Source organism: Ixodes scapularis, unplaced genomic scaffold (genome assembly GCF_016920785.2).
Source record: "Ixodes scapularis isolate PalLabHiFi unplaced genomic scaffold, ASM1692078v2 PGA_scaffold2__306_contigs__length_199485367, whole genome shotgun sequence".
Taxonomy (NCBI): domain Eukaryota; kingdom Metazoa; phylum Arthropoda; class Arachnida; order Ixodida; family Ixodidae; genus Ixodes; species Ixodes scapularis.
Genome location: NW_024609857.1, coordinates 151,120,172 through 151,140,844, shown reverse-complemented (window position 1 = coordinate 151,140,844; position 20,673 = coordinate 151,120,172). Strand labels below are relative to the sequence as shown.

The 20,673-nt window shown below is 44.7% G+C and overlaps 1 protein-coding gene across 1 annotated transcript in view; it reads left to right on the top strand.

Moving 5' to 3' along the window:
* The window catches only part of LOC8030459 (aryl hydrocarbon receptor), a 127,256-nt gene that overhangs the window by 89,661 nt on the left and 16,922 nt on the right, over nt 1-20,673 (top strand). The window contains exons 6-8 of the mRNA XM_029992351.4: nt 612-685; nt 5,780-5,967; nt 7,263-7,369. Of these exons, the coding sequence (XP_029848211.3) occupies nt 612-685; nt 5,780-5,967; nt 7,263-7,369 (369 nt within the window). The remainder of the gene's footprint in view (nt 1-611; nt 686-5,779; nt 5,968-7,262; nt 7,370-20,673) is intronic.

Genomic DNA, 20,673 nt, shown 5'->3' with positions numbered 1-20,673 from the left:
CGTGAATCTATATGGTTCAGAAATGTAAACAAATAAAGCACATTTCCACAAATGACGTTTCAAAGATGGTTACGCTATAGGCGCAAATAGGAGTATTCGGTTAGTGGGGCTAGAAATGGTGATATAATCAATATGGGTCACGTCGCTTTTAGGCTGGTTGTTCCATTATGCTATTAATAATGGCCAGGTGGAATGCAGAAATGAGGCAGATGTTATCAAATCACTTCTTATTTCGACCGCTTATTTATGCTCGAATAAATGGCCCTCCTCCGATGCTGACAATGTTCTATGAGCAACTCCCAAACCAAAGACTGAGAAAACTACGCGAAAAAGAACCATGTTATTTAAAGAGGTAAAGTCACGAAGTGCACGTATTGATTTCCAGCGTAATTTAACTCGTTCGTGTCCTAAGTTGAATCTCGTTTTACCAGAGCTGCTGTCAGTGTGAAGAGGGACCCAGACACAGTCAAGCTGCTTCTAGCAGATTTTTGTCCGAGGACCCCTCCATTGTTTATGGGGAAAAGAAGCTTTGATCGATTGATTGATCACTGACAATGATGCACATTATCAGCGATAAATGAACGCATATATCTCGTCTCCTCTCTTTCCAGAAAATGCGCAGTACTTGGAACGGAACTTCACGGTGCGGTTCCGCTGCCTGTTGGACAACACGTCGGGGTTCTTGGTCAGTACGATTCGGTATTCTCTGCTTTCAGGCTATACAATTTATTTAGCCCCCCTCCCCCCCTAAAGTTGTTTATTAATGGCTATGTTATAACAAACCGTAAAGGCATAGACTAGCTTTTTCTTTTTTTCTGTACGCTTCTCGTTCTGTTTATTATCGTAGACAATTTGCCGATTCTCACATGCTCAATCATATGCGCCGAAAAGAAAATTCACATGCTCCTATCTTATTTGACATTCCGGTTGCTATGAAACACTCGCAAAAAAATAGAAAAAACGGGCACCAGACACTTTTCTTTTTAATCTTTTGTTGTAGGTATACTAGAACAACAGCGATGTCTGACGCATGCACAAGCAGTAGATGACCATAAAAGCAAGAATAAAGGACACGTTAAGGTTTCCTTTGAGCAACCACCACAAAGCTACGCTCCCTACCACTTCAGCGTCCACCAGGGTGGTCGGTCGCCTCCCCTGGGGAAGAGCCCATCGGCGGGCCATACACGAACGAAGGCCTTGCTAAACGGCACTCTACCGATCGCCATCGCCATCAGCGCTCGGGAGAGCTTTTCAGGGTTGCTAGACCAGATTTCCGCTTTCGCTTTATTCCTCTTTCCCGCCGCAACCTGGCGAAAGAGGGGGGAGGCAGTTGTCCAGGTGCGTCCGCTAATGTTTTATCGATAAATCTCCCTTCTGTCTTTCCCTTTTTGCTCTGGCCCTTGAGGGCGCAATATCCTTCTTTGATTTCCTTTTTCTGCGTGTCTTCTTTCGCTCACCTTTCATTTTAGTCTTTTTGCTCTGTACTTTGTTTCCTCTTTTTTTTTTTTTCCGACCTTCTTTCTTTCTTTTTTCGCCACCGCCAATCTCAAATAAGGGCGACAATAGCGAAATTCGTAATTACGCCAGAGCAGCGAATTTAGGACTATGCAATAATCAAGGAAAAAGGGGAAAAAATAAAATACCCGTGGAAGTAAAATTATTACTTCTCGTTTTCCTTATTTCTTTTGCTTTTGACTGATTGTGTGCGAGGTGTTGGCGCCGTCGCTTTTGTTCTTCGCTACGTTTTTTTTTTTTTTTTTTTTTTGCTTTTCCGTTTTGACGTACACCCCAAACATTACGAGAAAGCAATGGCGAGAAGGTCGGGTAAAAAGCGGAGAAAGCGAAGAAGCAGTATATCTGAGGTTGTAGACTACAAGCCTCTCGTCACGTTTCTGCTACGTATGGTTTATTTTGTGAACGAAAGCAGTCATCTTTACGTTTGAGTCCTTGAGCGACATTCACGTGGTTCGCTTTGAAACTTTGGTGTTCGAAATGAAGCGACCTGGAAAATGGCCGCCGACGTTTCGATTAGGTATAAAAATAGGTTGGCGAAACGTTTGCTACCATTCCGACGCTGCCAACAGATTCCTTTCGGAGCGATCTCTGTCAGTTTCAGATGTCACTCCTTTTTGCTTGATTTGTTTTGCGTTAATAGAGAGTTTTAGTAGATCTTTCCGACGAATCCGACGCCTTTGCGCATACATCGTGACGCCATCGGGAATCTTTATCGGACATGACGGAACGATGTACTAAAGCTCTCTATTGGTTACGCCAATAACGCAAAAACGATCGAGTCAGAAACAAGTCCCTAAACACTAGCTCACACATTTCCGTTTGCTTGTGACCGAGTGCGTTGTGCAGCATTGTGCCCCCTTACGACGAAATAACACGCTGGCATGGTGGCGCCATCTATGAGGTGGCCCTGGAACTGCATATAACTAGAGTGAATGTATTGTAGTTCTTGCGAGATCAAATGTACACACTATTATAAATTAATAACATTGCCAAACGTTTTGCGAACCCATCTTGAAAGAATGATGCGCAAAAAACATGAGAAAATCTACACGTATCGCCAGGGTTCCAGCGTTACCCCATAGATGGCGCCAGTGTGGTCTAAATAAAAATAGTTTTGGAACTGCTTGAGTTCATTAAGTCATTAAACAAAGTCGGAGCAGAAGTATACTGTCATGCTTGATGGTAATCAGCTTGAAGGGAATGAGGCAATTGAATATATTGGAACCGTAATGCCAGAGAAGTTCAAGCAGCTAGGATACATAGGAAGCGCCTCGCCAATGGAAGACAATTCAAGTGCTGATGTTGAGGCTATCGGACAAAAAAGGTTAAGAAAGGTACATAAACAGGTGCAGATGGTATACCAATAAAGGTGATAAAACACTTAGGATTGAATTCTAAGGAAGCATGAAGGGAACTGCCCCGGAACAATGCAGACTAAGCAGAATGAGTTTAATGTACAAGGAAAATGGAGACAAAGCTGACATAAGTAACTATCGTCACATAGGAGTAACATCAGTAGTCTGCAGGTTGGCACTTCACATTATCAAAGAGAAATTACAGGCATGGGTAGAAAATGAGAATGTGCTAGGAGAGATACAAAATGGGTTCCGAAAAGAAAGGAGGTTGGAGGACAGATTATTTTCATTAAGACGATGTATCGATGTAGCAGAAAAGGAAGGCAGACCACTCTGGTTAGCATACTTACATATAAAGGGGGCTTATGACAATGTCATTCAAGGCAAATTGTGGAGCATAAAAAGGAGCTTAGATGTGGACGACGGAATATTCGAATTTTTAAGGGATATTTACAAAGACAACATGGTACTAATAACATGGGAAGGAAAAATAACAAAGCCAATAGAGATCAATCGAGCTCTTAGACAGGGATGCCCTCTGTCTCCGTTGTTGTTCATACTGTATCTCCAAACATTAGAGGAAACGTTAGAAAAAACCAAACTTGGGTTTGACCTTTCATAGGATAGGGAAGGTCAAAAGATCAAACAGTCATTACCAGGTCTGATGTGTGCTGATGAAATAGTGTTGAATGGTCGATAGCAACATAGAGCTTCAATCCCTAATGAATATATATGGCACAGAGGGCCACACGTTAGGTTTTGAATTCAGTAGTGTCAAATCAGCGGTCATGGTGCTCAGTAATGTCGGAATTCCAGAGCTAAGGATACAAAAATAAGAGGTTGAGCGATTCGATAAGTCCAACTATGTAGGAGTATGGTCTAACGAAGTTTTAGATTACCACAATGAACATGCAAAATGTGTAATTGGTAAGGGCAACAGAAGTGCAGCTGTAATGAAAATGGAGCACTGTGGAACTGCAACAGGTATGAGGTGCTGAGGGAGATCTGGAAAGGAGCTGTAATTCCGAACCTGACTTTTGCGAATGCAATTTTGTGCACAAAACTGGACGTTCAGACAAGACTAGAAATAAATCAACCTGGTGCAGGTAGATTGGCTTAAAGAACACATGATAACACACCGAACCAAGGTGTACAGAGCTCTGTGGGATGGTCCTCATTCGAGGGTAGGGAAGCTAGCAGTAAGATAGAATTTAAAGATGGGCTGAGAGAAATAGATGCAGAACTAATGGGCACAAAGAGTTTTTAGCTAATTACACATGAGAAACGTCGATACAAAACGCATACTACTACTACTACCACTACTGCTACTACTAAGCGGATGAAAAAATAAAGGACAACCAGAAAGTTAAAAAAAGGAAACTTCGAGGTAAATACGACAAGCAGGCACGCAGACTAAATCGGCTTTGGAAATTTAAAGATCGTTTAAGAAGGTCATTGTTAAGGTGCCCATCTTCGACAATTTCTGGGGGTACTCCCTGTTGTTCGGGGCGAGGACGGGAATGTTGCGGACTAAGACATGGAGAGCTAGATTTGAGCACGTAGATACGGTGTATGGAGCTTGTGGAAAGGAGGAGGAGACGGCTGAGCACTTGATATGTTACTTTGAGGAACTTCACTCTGTTGTAGCTGAAGAGGCGACTAATTTAACAAAGGCACTGGAACTTAGGGATAGTGAGGAAAATATAGACATGGGGAACGTGGAGATAACCAAGACAAGATTATCTTACTGGTGGTATAGGTCGAGGAAAGGATGAATATTTTCTTATTCCCCTCCGGGCAACCCGTAGGGCGGAAAGTGTGGGAGCCCGGTTACACAGAAGAACCTGCATTGTACGGATCGTATATAGCTTTTAAGAATAAATCTCTAGATATATAACTTTATGTTAAATAAATAATAGAAAAAAAAAACACTAGCTAGGTGGCGCAAGCCGCTGCCCGATTCAAAGGCTTCCGTCTCATCCATCCATCCATCGTCGTAAGGGGCACTCCACAAGGCTACGCAACGCACTCGGTTGAACCAAGCGGAAGTGTGCCTTAAAAAAACACAAAGAAAACAGTTAAACTGTTCGCGTCTTACGTTCACTCGTCAGACTTTAGAATTGGAAAATATGTCTTTCCTTTACTCACCATGAACGAGTGAACAGCTTTTGACGCGTATCTGTGAAATCTCAAATTTAGTGTTGCACGTTCAAGATAAAGTGTGGCACGTTCAAGATGACACCCCATTGAACGTCTTAAAGGGCCCCTGAAATGTAGAGAGCGCGAGAAGGTTAGCGCGACCAAGCGATCGCCGGTTTTTCCAGTTTTTCTCTTTGAAAGCAAGGGTTGTCATCCAAGTTATTATTGCTACGGAAAGAGTTCATTTAGTTCTGTAATGTAAGCCATAAAATTTCGTGCTCGCTAATACATTTTAGAAGTAAAATGCAAAAATGCGCCGATGTCGTCTTTGCGCTAACAGTGTCGCGATGTGTACGTCACGAGAGTAGAAGCGCATTCACAGAACATCTCGCGGATCCCACTTCTCCGTTGGAACAGCGGTAAACGCATCACCTCCATTTCTGTGAATTGCAGAAGTTGGTCTTGCTACGTGTGCTCGTGTTGTCGACGTTGGTTGGCAGTTATTCCAGTGAGAAATAAAAACCGATATGACGCTCTTCGTGTACGCCTGCTATCGCGGTAATAGTTAAAAAAATACCACGAGATGTCGAACATCTTTGAACTGGTCGTCGCTTCCCTAATATAAAAAGTAATATTTTTGATAACAGTTGTATGTACGACGCTGTGGTGTGAAGTGTGCAGTTTTTGAAGTGAACGAATATTTTGCTGTAGCCAGGAACGTGTAGCTTGGATTGTGTGGTCACCCCATCCGTCCGACTTCCATCTTCCAGCGGTTGGACATCCAGGGTAAGGTCCGAGTGCTGCACGGTCAGAACCACAAGACGGAAGAACCTCCGCTGGCGCTGTTCGCCGTGTGCACTCCCTTCGGCCCGCCGTCGCTGCTTGAGATGCCCCAGAAGGAGTCCATGTTCAAGAGCAAGCACAAACTGGACCTCGCCATGGTGTCCATGGACCAGAGGCGAGTCTCTACTTCATCTGGTTCCTCTCGGCGCGAACGGGTCCTTCAATCAATGAACCCCGGGCGAGACATACAAGCGCAGAGGTCTGAAGAGCTATACCGGGCAGGCATGAAGCCCCTCTTCATCATTTAAAAACTCGAAACAGTGCCCACTTCCAGGTTTCGACAGAGGGATCGGTGGCCGAGTGTGTTAGAGCACCGCGGCTTGGAGAATGTGAAGCGAATAGCTCGCACTGCAGAACCCCCGGATTTTGGGTTCAATCCCCACTTCTGACTGTTTCGACCTAGATTAGCATCGTATACCGGCGTGCAGTCCTGTATCACAACGTCGTGATGCACGTTAAAGACCCCCGGGCTAATAGTCGTACCGCGCTGGCCAAATTTCTCATCCACAGCGGAAGCACCAGACGCCCACCGGCTCACTTCCCAATTCACGTTTCGACACTTTCCCGGAAAAAGGATAGGTCTGACCATATAGCCTCCTCTATTTAATGGCTATGGCTGGACATGCTGATAGCGGGAGCGAATGAAGTGGCGTACATTCTGTTTTCCTTGACTTCACGCCTCGGAAGCATACGCCATCGGCACGTAGACCGTCTTCCCATTCCCCACGTAACAGGGTTATCACATGCAAGCGGTTCTACCCTAGAGCAAGCATTGATTATGTCGAATTAATGAGGCCCCTTTTCAAACAGTTAAAGCGATGGCAACGCACTGCCAGTCTGACTGCCCTTCAGATTACCAAAATTCAAAGATAACCCCTTATGTGCGCAGTTGCTTATGCCTTATTTTTCGGGCATTCCTCATATTTTTTCCTCCCTCTAATGATCGATATCATGTCGAACTCTTATATGTAGTTAACACCAACAAGGACTTTTGAAATGGGCATATTTTAAGAAGTTGTATGTAGGGTAAGCTTCCGATATTCTTTCAACTGAAGAAATACTAAACTCTCAATTAAACTTTTTTTTTAGTTCCTGGTAGGACACATATGTCACCAAATGAACTTTCCCTGAGAAATAAATTTTAGCACAATATTGAAGTCGCGAGACTCATTTCAGCCACTCCGGCACATGTTTCTATTTCGGAATCGCTCAAATGAGTTTCTCTACCTAAACGTTGCTGTAAATGTGGTGATGTTCTTTTCAAGGAAAGTTCACGTTGTGACAAGGGTTGTCCTATTCAGCCTCATGAGAAGAATGTAATGTTTTCGTTAGTTCGTTTTCTCCTTTAAGAGAACCGCAAGCCCGGTTCTGTAAAGACGTGTGTCCGAGCTGCGATTTGCACCTGCGCAGGGGCAAGCAGTTGCTGGGCTACGCAGACTCCGATTTCATGAGCCAGGGTGGCTACGACCTGGTACATTTCGACGACCTGGCCTACGTAGCAAGCGCCCATCAAGAGTGTGAGTATCCCTGCCTTCGCCTCATGTTTCGAGGAGTTTCACGTTGTTATCACATGGCGCTCATCAAATTAATCCGCATTTTAGAGACCTTCACACCGGAGTCCTTCGTACCCTTGGCAAAAAGCAATACGAATTAAGTAGCAATGAAAGTTCTGCGCCGTTTCCGCAAAATATTGTCATGATTTAAAGTCTGCTACTCCTTGCGCCAAAATGCCTTTTTTATTAGGGATTGCGCCACACTTGCGTAAAAAATAGCTTATACCAAGCAGAAAAACAAAAATTATTATTGGTCGATTTTATTATGCAGCAAAGTAGAAGAAAGGGGAAACGTGACAAATGTGTATTCCAAAGTGTCTCTATTCACCATGCAGTTTGTTTGATCTGAAAACAGAGAGCACAGTCGAAGGCTAGAACACATGAAACGTCACAAACTCATGCTAAATGCGTAAGTCGCGCAGAATTGGCTACGCTTAATTCGAGGTAAGCCGGTGAAAGAGCACCCTCGGAAGGATGACGAATGCACATGATGTTGCATCTTTGCCGCTGTTTTACTTGTCCCACTGGCTCGTAGCATCGGCTGCACTTTGACTTGAAACGGAGTGAGAGATCTCTCGCCAACCGCGCTGGGCCCGTCATCGTTCGAGTTTCCGGACGATGTCGGCCACATCAGGGCTTAAAAGTCGCGAGAGAAATTTGCAAAATAGTGGGATGGCGGCTACCGTGACGAGACAGAACCGGTGCCTTTTACTCCGAATGATATCACTTGATTATGATGTCTGCCACACGCCTCCATGTCGGTGGTTACAGTGTACCGCGCCACTAGCGTCTCTCGCGTCAACCGTCTCACACAAACGCGCGCGCGCGTCGAGCTTCACCACTTTGCACCGGAGTGTTAGGAGCAGCAGCTAACCTGGGGAAACGACCCGGTTTGTACCGGTTGCTTGGAAATTATGATGAATACTACTACGGGGCGACCTTCGTTGGTCTTAACTGTGGGTTAACATTTAATAAATAAATAAATAAATAAAATACTGTGGTAAGGAAAAACAAACAAAAAACAAACGGGGATCTATATTTGAATAAATACGTTAGTCAATGTAGTTTCCGTGCAGCAGTCAAGGCAGCTAACTTTGACTCAACTCTGGCTCCAGAGCCGCTAAAGCGCAGTGTCGGTTTTAAAGCAAAACTGTAGGTTTTCGTAATGTTTGTGGTTGGTTTCTTGAAGTTTATTATATTATAATTTTCAATTTAATAGTTCGATTTTATTTTTCTTGAAAAAGGGGGGGGGGGGGGGGGGAGTATTTTTGTCGACGGACTTAAATCAGCAGATATGCTGGTTTTTGCAGGAATTTTACAAAAAATATATTTACAGGCTAAAAGTCTGCCGCGTGTGAAGTGGAAAGGAGGAGACGGGCTTTATCTGAACCAGGGTGTAAGATAGACAGGTGGGGAAACGAGAGCCAGATGAGCGACCGGATTGCGTCCCCCTCGGTTTTCTCTTTTTCTGTGGCGCCATCTATGTGGAGCACCGCGAACTCTCACTCCCGGTGGGCGACCGGTGGCGACCGGCTAAACTGACGAAGACGGTGCTCTCGGTTTATTTTGCGCACTCTCCCATAGAAAAGAGTCAAAGTACAGGCTAGCTGGTGGAAGTCAACCATTTCGTCGTTTACCCTGAGACTGGGGGGTTTTTTGAAGAGCAGAAGAAACAGAAAAAACAGACAGGTCTCAAACTCAGCTACACGTTTATTTCAAAAACTTCCTCTTATATAGTTCGTTTTCGTCGTCAACAACCAATCACATACGACTTGTCCTTTGCACCGTGACTTTACAGGTTCCACTATATCACAAAAGAAGCGGACACTCCCAACGTTTCCAAGTGAAAAGGTTCTAGCAGAAGATATGCCCCACAAAGCACCAAGCAACTCTTTTGTGTCCTCACAATAAACAGGACAACAGCCAACAACAACATCCCACTCAAAACCGGTCACCTCCAAAATTGTAGAAAACAGACAATACACACCGGTACACACCACAGACAATACACACCAACGAAGCCTTCCAGAATGACTAACTAAAAAAAAAAAAAAAAAAAAAGCACCTAAAATTGTAAAAATTGCTTGCATCGGTTCCCTATTTGCATGGAAGGTTGACTAATGCAATTTCCCAACGATCTAATCCTAATTGTTTCTCTTACCACCCTTTTAACATCGTTCCTTTCCTTAACAACTACATCCGTTCCAGACCAATCCGTTGTGCAGTTTCTACACTCCTCCAGATGCTTAGCCAACTCCGAATTTGCTGCATTATTTTTAACATTCCTTTTGTGTTCTGTTAAACGATCGTTTAAACACCGAGAGGTTTGGCCTACATACTTAAAACCACACGCCAAAGGAACCTCATACACCACGCCTACGCTACACGGCACCGACTTTTCCCTATGCGCCTTCTGACAGCCCCTCTGAGCCGTTTCAAAAGGTGTCAATCTATCTAACCTAAAATCCGTGCTGAATACGACATCCACGCCATATTTTTTTGCACATGCTCTAAGAGCATGTGCAAAAAAATATGGCGTGGATGTCAAAAGGAGGCATGTTTCGACCGTGCGTGGTATGTCAAAAGGAGGCATGTTTTGGACAGTTTCAAGTTGTGGAACTCTCGCGGAGCAGAGGTAAATAAGTGTGTACAGGGGACGGGAAATTGTAAACAACAGCATTGTATAATTAACCCGGAAAATGTAGTGGTGTCAAAGAAATTGGAGGAGTTCTTGGGTAGAGGTCCGAAGTACTGTGTAAACGTTAAGCCGTCTAGACTCGACGTGTTTTCTGACATACAGTCAATCGCCAGGGTTGTGGATAGTGAGGAGAAGTTTGCGTTTGTCGAAGATGCTGTAGGGCGCATGGAAAAATTAATGGGAAACGCGTATCCCATCGATAGAAGGAATTTCAAGGATGTGAGAGCGGTGAAACAAGAGTTAGAAAGGAGTTCGTTAAAACTGTTGCAGACAGATAAAACAGGAAGGTTTGCAGTTTTGCCTGTACAGGCCTTTCAGAAGAAGTCGGAGGAAGCGTTGGGATCATTGTTTAATGAATGGAAGGGCAATATCGGGAAGCTGAGGAAAAGCATTTGCAAGGTTTTTCAGGAGGAAAGCATGGAAGAGGTAGCGAAAAGCGTTTTGAAACCGTTGCGTTCAACGCTCACCCTTAAGTTCTTTTTGAAGGATCACAAGATTGAAATGCCCCTTCGTACCGTTGTTAACGAGAATGGGACGTGGCAGAAGGTCGTCTCATGCTTCTTACAGCGGGGTTTGAAGTTAGCTAATTTGGAGAAGTCAATTGCCTTAAAGAACTCTAGTGAGTTGATTGAGGTAATGGAAAAGTTTCACGGAAGGAAGTGCGCGGTATTCTCCATGGACATCAAGGACCTATATTACTCTTTAGAGAAAAGCAGACTAATGAATAGAGTGAGGATCGCCTTGGAAGGGAACCTTATTAAGTTTCAATCAGGAACAGGAATAGCGGTGGATAGTTTTCTTTCGGTGCTAGACCTTTATTTACAGTCAACGGTATTGGAATACGAAGGTCGCAATTTTGTGCAAAAAGAGGGAGTTTGTATAGGTTCGTCTGTAGCGCCTTTGTTAGCGGAAATTTACTTAAACACGGTGGACCAGCAAGTGTATGACAAGGTAGAGGAGTTGTCTCCAAAGTGTTTTGTGAAAAGATTTGTGGATGATATCTTAGTTTGCTCTGTTCAGGAAGGATTGGACCAAGTTTTAGAACAAGTAGTAAGGTCAGCGGCGCCAGAGTTGAGATTCACGTTAGAGAGGCCAAGGGGCGAGGTCCTGCAATTTCTCGACCTGCGTTTGCATTTGGAACGAGGTCTTTGTTGGGAGTATGGGAAGGAAAACCCAAAACCAGTTCTGTCAAAGAATAGCTGTCACTCGAAAAATGTAAAAGCCGGGGTAGTCAGATCTTTGATTAGTAATGCTTTGGTGAGATCATGCATGCATTTCGGACCGGAGGCACTAAAAAACCAGTGGGAAAGACTGGTAATGGCAGGATATGGGGAAGAGTACATCAAAAGGCAGATTGCCCTACAGTGCAGGGAGAAAAAGGGGAAGACGCAAGAAATCAGGAATAGGTACGCTGTGGTTCCGTATTTTCACGAGGTGTCCCACAATCTTAGAGCATGTGCAAAAAAATATGGCGTGGATGTCGTATTCAGCACGGATTTTAGGTTAGATAGATTGACACCTTTTGAAACGGCTCAGAGGGGCTGTCAGAAGGCGCATAGGGAAAAGTCGGTGCCGTGTAGCGTAGGCGTGGTGTATGAGGTTCCTTTGGCGTGTGGTTTTAAGTATGTAGGCCAAACCTCTCGGTGTTTAAACGATCGTTTAACAGAACACAAAAGGAATGTTAAAAATAATGCAGCAAATTCGGAGTTGGCTAAGCATCTGGAGGAGTGTAGAAACTGCACAACGGATTGGTCTGGAACGGATGTAGTTGTTAAGGAAAGGAACGATGTTAAAAGGGTGGTAAGAGAAACAATTAGGATTAGATCGTTGGGAAATTGCATTAGTCAACCTTCCATGCAAATAGGGAACCGATGCAAGCAATTTTTACAATTTTAAGTGCTTTTTTTTTTTTTTTTTTTTTTTTTTAGTTAGTCATTCTGAAAGGCTTCGTTGGTGTGTATTGTCTGTGGTGTGTACCGGTGTGTATTGTCTGTTTTCTACAATTTTGGAGGTGACCAGTTTTGAGTGGGATGTTGTTGTTGGCTGTTGTCCTGTTTATTGTGAGGACACAAAAGAGTTGCTTGGTGCTTTGTGGGGCATATCTTCTGCTAGAACCTTTTCACTTGGAAACGTTGGGAGTGTCCGCTTCTTTTGTGATATAGTGGAACCTGTAAAGTCACGGTGCAAAGGACAAGTCGTATGTGATTGGTTGTTGACGACGAAAACGAACTATATAAGAGGAAGTTTTTGAAATAAACGTGTAGCTGAGTTTGAGACCTGTCTGTTTTTTCTGTTTCTTCTGCTCTTCAAAAAACCCCCCAGTCTCAGGGTAAACGACGAAATGGTTGTCTCCCATAGAGTTCCACGCAAATCCGATTCCAATTTGTTTCCTCTCGCCGCAGCGCCATCTGTCGCAAATCGGGGGTACCCGCAAGCAGACGAGTACACAATCCGGTCACGGCGCTGCGGTAGGCTTCTATGGGCCGTTTCCCCACCTGTCTATCTTACACCCTGATCTGAACTGAAGTGTTCAGCTATGCTCGATATCTAAACCATTTTAAATACTGATTGTAAATGGAACCTAATGTAGCCTAAACCTTTTTTTTTTCTTTTTAAGTACCATGTGGGAGTTTTTGCGTCCAATCTGCTCTTATTACGAGCGATAATAAGTAATATGCTTCTGTTATTTATTTAACGATTGATGCGATCACTTTAATTTTCAAGTCACTGTGCCAACATACGTTGGCACCTACTCCAAAAGCGTCAGCGGCTGCTCTAAATCCTTGTTGCTGCAACACATGGTACAAAATGTCAAATGCCGTTTCCTTCACTGCATAGAGATTTGAGGTACATCCAGAAACGGTGGAGGAAGCAAATCAAGTGTGGCCCCATGAAGCCTCATCCCTTACTCTACTCCGTTTCACGGTAATTTGGAGAACTGCGGAGGCTACAGCCCCTGCGACCCAATAAGAGCTTCGGAGCGAGGCACGTGACACCACGTCACGGGAGCGTGCGTGTCACTGTGCCAAGTAAGCCGGCTGTCGTCTGATGGCCAAGACTCGTCTGCTGCGAAATCAACCAACTTCGGATGAACGTCGCCCGCCGCAACATTGCCATCCGCTAGAGTAGCGAGCTCTTTACGGAACAGTTCATGAGACAACCATACAACAGTGTTGTACACGCTCCTCGAAAAAAGGAACGAAAGCTCGCTCCACGTTCCTTCTGATTTTTGGAACGCGTCCCCATTATAAGTTCCATTTGAGAAAAAGGAACTCGTTCCCGTTACAGTTAAAAAATGGAACGTATCGTTACATTTCTATTCTGCTGATTACCATATTTAGTTAGATTAAGCAAAGCTTTTTTTCATCTGTTTTATCGAATGGGAACATACAATTTCGAATACCGTAATGAAAAGGCACCAGGAGAAGAAAACAAGGTGGAGCAGGGTTTCTTTTGTTGATATATTCACCTTTACAAACATCAGCTTTCAACCATATTCATGTTCGTTGTGGACGATTAAGACGAGCCAAATGTACTGTTACCCCGCACTGCACGAGCGTTTAACAACAACCTCACACGTTTCAATCTAACGAAGTCCCTTGCTCAAACTTAACAGTGCTCAGTTGCTTCTCGATGTTGCTGTCCGCAAGACGAACATGTGAAGGGGAAGGTGGTAGGGCTTTTGGAAAGTCAGTCTTGAAAATTTCAAGTACTTCTTCGTGAAGGACTTGAAATATCGTTGTTCAGTTTGAAGGTGGAGGACGAGAGGAGAAGGAATAAAGCTTAATTCCTTTGTATCTTGTAAGTGACCAATGTTCGGGATACAAGGGTGCGTTCGATGTCTGGTAACCTGTTCTTTCGTTGTAACTGTAGGTATCTTTGTAGAAGTTCAGTGATGGCTGTAGTCGGCCTTAGCTTTATGAGTGTATCAGCATTCGTGGAAGCAAAGAAAGTAGTCGAGTTGAAAACGTCCCTCTTTTTGTCTACTTTTCCCCGACTAAAAGCTTTGCTTTTTCTACCGCAGTCTCGCGCACTTAAAAAAGAATCAATGTCCACTGGCTCTCCTGCACGGGAATTTTCCCAAACGAGGACCACATAGAATAAACCCTAAGATAAGTAACCAAAAAGTTAACAAAATGCTGCTTTTCGTAAAAATATTGTTTTTTTATACTTTTAGAATTTTACTCTTAGAAATAAAATAAAAATTACCCCACGGGATGAAAAAAACGAACGCCGTTCCTTTTTCCGTTCCGTAAAAATGTAACGAGTTCCCGTTCCAGTTCCACCGACGCAAAATGGAGCGACGGCTTTCCTTCGTCCCTCCTAAAAGGAACGCGTTCCAGGAACGCCGTTTTTTGGAACGCCGTTCCGTACAACACTGCCCTACAATCAATTCACCTGCTAATCCGTGGCGGGTGCTAACGCCAGGGCGATGTTTTGAGCGGAAGCGGTCGATTACACGGTTTCGATCGCCAACGGCCACGGCGCTACAAGGGGAAACAAATCGAGAGTGAAAAAAATATGATGCCACATCCGTATGGATGTGGCATCATATTTTTTTTTCAGATATATTTGAAACTCATAAATTTGTCAATATGTATTCCTTATTTTTTATATGTTTATAATAGAGATGGAATTGCGTGAGTCTAATTGCGGTTAAAAGAAAAACAAACCTAGAACTATACTTTTCGTCGCGGACGGCGCTGTAGGTCTGGCGGTAATGAGGCCTCCGTGACCTCAACCATGAAATGTTATCACGTGATTTGCTCCGACGCTCTTATTGGGTCGCAGGGGCCGCAGCCTCCACAGTTCGCTAACTTATCGTGAAACGGAGCATAGTAAAACTATAGCCCTTCATCGGTCAGTGCGTCAGCCGCGGACTGGCGAAGATTATGGCACGTCTACTTTTTTCGGCTTTGACTGTGGAAGTCTACATACGGGACTTTTAAGCGATGAGGCTTTACGATTTCAGAAGTGCTTTAAATGACTCGGAATCTCTGGAACGGCTGTTACGCGCTTTTGGGGGCATTGGACTGTGAAATGCAACATAAGATGTTGGCTCGGAGTGTTTAAGCGCGGCCGCTCCTTTTTGAAGGATGGCAATCGCACTGGCAGATCATTGACGCCTTGACTAAAGAAATTTTCGCTGTTGTGGAGGCTCTTTAGAAAGGACTCTCGTTTGAGTTGCGGTACTATCGAGGGGGTTCTGAAGATTTGTTCGCCAAGTGTTTAGACAAGTCTCCCCAAACACGTCTTTGCATAAAAAAAAAAGGTTTATCCTCTGTGGGTGTTACACAATTTGAAGGGAGCTTAAAAGATGGCACAGACGGAATGGTACAAAACAATTCCGCACTGATTCAAAACTTGGAACTCTAATAGTGTGGTGGAAATGTTGATGGGCAGCTAAACCTGGAGTTACCGTCTATAATTTCCCAAAAAACGCCAGTCGTCCGTTTGTATCTTCGCTTGGGAGTCTCCACTCCTGAAGGTCAAAAGGCCAAGAAGTGTCGGAAAGATGGTGGCAACGTTCCACTGAAACAGTGGGCACGAGACCAAGGTTGTTCTCAAACGCCAGTTAACCGTGACGGCACAACAGTACAGAACCGTTCGCCTGCCAGCAGTCCTCGAGAAAATCAGGAAAGGCCACCAAGATTTGACTTGAGGGAAATCCTGCTGCACCATGACAGTGCATCATGCCCCCTCTGTCAACATGGCACTCGCCTTCCTGGATGGCATTCCAGTGCAGTTCATCAACTATCCTGTCTACAATCGAGTCCTCGCACGGTCGCACCATGCGACTTCTCCTGTTCTCGATGGTGAAAAACTAAACTTCGCGGACAGCTATATCCAACCCCTGGAGATCCTGTCACAGCCTACCAAGAGAACTTAAATTCAGGCCATGATACACGGTGACGCCAGTGCTTCTGGTATTTGTTTCGAAGGATGGATCGTGGTTCCTTATAAGGTGATGGATCAGTCAACAGGGTCGGGATTCCGGTCTCTCGCGGGCTTCATTGCGTCTGCATTAAGGATTCGTATTGCTTGTAAACTTGTTGCTCGTCATAAAATATATTAAGAATGCTGCTAACATCGCCAGCAACATATTTTTTGGGGGTTTACTCACAAACTTCTAAAGGGTGTTTTTGTAACGCGTTTAGGATGTTGCACAAACACCCTTAAGATGTAACGCTCTAAATGTGTGCCTCATGACCCCCTAAGGGTGTGACTCGCAAATCAACTTCTCCCAGGTGTTAGCCCTAAAATAGGCTGATTTGCACCCTTTTAGGTGTAAGACGCTTTAGTGTGTAACAGTTGCCCGAATGAGAACCGTGCGCTCCTCCAGACTGTGAGTCGAGTCCGCCGTTCAAGAGCGTCTTCCATTGACTCCACGGGAGTGCACTCCGTGCGCATCGGAGGCGGATCCGGTATTCCATCGAGCTGCATATGCCACTCGGGCACCTTCCAGTGGCGGCGCGCACGGCACGCGATGGGCACGGACGCGTGGCAGGCATGGCGGCGTACCGATGAATTTGTCGGGTTTGCTTCTACGAATCAATACGGCGGCGCCCTACCAAACCAAAAGGGGTTGCTGCACCGATGTCGCTGTTAAGCCTCGTTGTCGCGAGGAGAGGCTTCCACGTGGGTTGTATCTCGATCGTGCTGCGACGCGGGTGGCACGAGGACATCGGAACCCTTCCCGACAGGATTAGGCAAACCGATTGGTCCAGCTCGGTAAACTATACGGTTGACTGAACAAGATAACCTCGATCAACAAAAACTACCTTATAAAAAATTAAAAAAATTGCGGGGATCCTAGCGTGTTGTCATTGGGAAAAATATGCTTTGAAACCTGAAGCCCGCTTGGTTGAAAGCTATCGCAATAACGAAGACGGGGAACTAACGAATCGCGTGCCGACGATCCTAATTTGAATGTGTTTTGCTGTAATTTGTTTCAGTTTTTTTCTGGCCACATTACTGGATCCGTAGTCATCCATAAGTTAGACGTGTCACGTTAGAACATTCCACCGAATCGACCATGAATCATATTTGTACAGAACTGATAACGGTGCGACACTGTCGACGAAGAAGCAATTCGTTATTTTATATATGCACTCATTAGCAAATGGATCATGGTTTCCTCAAGGTCTGTGCCAACAGTTTGCCGTCGGCCTATCGAACGAGGCTCGACTATTTTAATGAGGCTGTAAGTAATAAAAGAAGTAAGAAAAAAAAAAAGGTCGTTTTTCCAAACAATTTTAAGTTTCCGAACGGAAACGGGTTTTTACTTGCAGATGCATTTCTTGAACTGCGAGATATTATGCTTTGTGCGCAATACTGACCAGAACAAACCAGCAGGCCCGTAAATTTCTTAATTGCGGAAGCACAAACCTGGAAATTTGTATCTTTCAAATGCCGAGTGTGTAATGGCGGTGGAGCAGTCAACAGTGTCGTGATTCCGGTCTCGTACGTGCTTAGTTGCCTCAATGTCTGTGGTTTCGGTGCATGTGACAGCTGTACGCGTTGCTTGTGGCTTTTGAACGTGCTGCTCGTGAAATAATATCTCTAGGATATTGTTAGTGTTCGCCAGCGAAATAAGGGTGTTGGCATAGCCTTCAGGAGACATTGTCTGGGGCGTGTCTCTTTCTTGAATGACGTCACATTTGTCATATAAAAAAGAGTATTTTGTTCATGCTCGAAGCATATATGAAGCGACCATGCCTCGAATATGCTTGATGCGTGCCTGCAGATATACCTCCGTCGTCATGCCTACAGAGAACGTCCTGTCTTTTGCATCATGTATGAACAGTGTCGACTAACCCTGAGGCATGGTGATCTACACTCCTTAGGGTGTAAATTTTTTTATTTACTGTATAAGCTGATGGGGCGAAAGAAACTACGCGTTCGCCGGCCCAATCAGCCGTCTGCCTTTCATCACCTAATCACACTCCCAGCGCGTGGATGTAGGCGGGAGCTTGATCACGTGGTGAAAGATCGGCGTATCACTGGTCGAAAGAGCACGTGGTTTCTACCGCCCCGTCTGCTTACTGGTGAGCGGTGGCGTATATGCGGGTTTTCATCTTCAGTTTTAGAATGCACGCTGTAGTTCGAAGGTGAACCGTGAAAGGTCGGGGCTGTATACCGCCAGAGACCTGGCTCGTTGGTGTTGCTTTCCAATGAAATTCGCTCTCGTGGTTCTGCTATTAAAGCAATTGACAGTTACACCGACGATGATGGTGGTGTCACATGCAAAAACCGCTTTGCGAAGGATGACGTCCTGAAAATGACGACTTTGCGCGTCCAGCTAATATGCACTGGGCGTCCTCATTGCGCCTGCGTGCAGATGGCAGAGACGGTTAAATTGGACGATTATCCGCGCGATAAGAGTGCGTATGGCGGCCTCAGGATGCAGCAGAAGGTGTCGGTGTAACAACCGCGATGTACAGTCAATTGGACAATGCGAGCTGAAGCGATCGAGCGAGAACCAAAAGTTACCGCGGTGGGCGTTGCCCCGACGCGAGCAGTTGCACCAGCAACGCGACATAGCGTGGACCGAGAGTGTGTGCAACGTATATATTCGAAACCACCCAAAGCTACCCGTAACCGAGGAAAAAAAATCGCAACGCGCGCGTAATGCACGCACGTCACACCTTCAGTGATCACCGGGTTTATCAAAATGATCGAGACAGATTTTTTATTTTTTTTAGCTATTCGCTTTATGAACGTTGCTATTGGAGGCTCTAGTACGGGCATCGTATGTAACTATACATGATCCTTGCTGCTTAGGTATATTATCGGAAGAAGGTAAGTTGCGTAATACCTCTGTTTCACGGGCCATTTCAAGAACGCACTCCTTAAGAGAATCGGCGAACCAGAGCACGCCGAAGGGCACGCATATCGATATCGCGAACTGTGATTCATCCAGTTTATTCGCGGTGAGAAGCTCGCTAGGTCGACGCTTCTGTTTTCCTCACTTTGGGTAGTGCACGTGCTACCCACGCGGTTCTATTTTATTAAGGCCTTATATGTCTCATCGTTCAGTCGACCTTCAAAGTCCTTGAGCGAAAACACGTCGGCGATACGAAAGGTACCAAAACGTTTACGTGACCACTCAGGCGATTTGGAGGCAATAAAATTAAGAATGATGGCAAAGCGAATGAAGAGGAATCAAAGAGAATTAAGAGGAGTTAAAGTGAATTAAGAGTAATTAAAGAAAAGTAAGAGTAATCAATGGGAATTAAGAAGAACTATAAAGTGAATTAAGAGGAATCAAAGTTAATTAAGAGGAATTAAAGTGAATTAAAGAGAAGAGCAATCAAAGCTAATTAAGAAGGACGACAAAGTAACTAAAGGAGTTAAAGTGAATTGAGAGGAATTAAAGCGAATTAAGTGGATGACTCAGCGAATTAAGTGGATGACTAAGCGAATTAAGACGACGACTCAGCACATCGAGAAGGATGACTGAGCACATTGAGAAGGATGACTTAGCACATTAAGAAGGATGACTCAGCACATTGAGAAGGATGACTCAGCACATTGAGAAGGATGACTCAGCACATTAAGAAGGATGACTCAGCACATTAAGAGGGGTGTCTGTCTTTAATGCATCGGCGCTTGGGCTTTGGCCTTCAAGTCGTCTTGGGGATAACGTAAGAGACCCTGTGAATGTTTTTCATAGTGCATTGAAGCTTGGCATTGAAAGTGCCTGCACCAGCAGAGGAAGTTGAAAGTAACCTCAATCTGGGTTGTGAAAACATTCCACCAGGCGGCGAAACTTCTCGCCGCGAATAAATATTGTTTTTTTCTGGTTGCTTTTGGATTGTCCGTGAAACAGGGCTATTGTTTGAAATTACACCAGAGGGCGCCACATCCTTACCACCAATAAGCCATAGCCGGTCTCTTTTGTCACGGCCGCTCGATTCCCTCCTTCGGGGTCGATGGTCCGCGCTCCTGTTTTCGTCTTGGACCCGGGAGAGTCTTGTCGAAACTACTCGTGTGGTAAAGAGTGATCTTTCGAGACATAGGCAGCAGAGTTTGATGCTCGTCAATATCTTCTGTGAGTAAAATAAAAAAAAACCACCATGTCACGGTCGCCCAAACTATAGTTTCGCCTTGGATACACAAAAAAAGAGAAAGAAAAAGAAGAGCGCTTTATGCATTCGCGAGTCACACGAAGACCTCGACTCACTCCTCGCTTTTCCACGATGCGTCGTCACGAGCAGTGATCAAAGGATATGAAAATCCAAAAAGGTATAAGTGTGTATCAGTCGACGTAAGATGAGAAACACTGCTGTCCTAACAAACGATTCTTTCCAGGACGTTGATTGAACGCAGCAGCAGGAATTCTTCGAATAAAGAAATAACTTGTTGGGCTGCTTGGTGCCCTCATCAACAAAAAAAAAAAAAAAAAAAACGAGAAACGGTCAAATTCATTCGGTGAAAGAAGACACGTGAATCAGCGCATAGAAATGTTTTTTGTTACAGCGAAACGAGAGGCAACAGTTGAAGCGATTTTAAACGGAACACCGGTAATGCACGCGTCTGGCAGAGAGTATACGAGCGTGGCATTCTC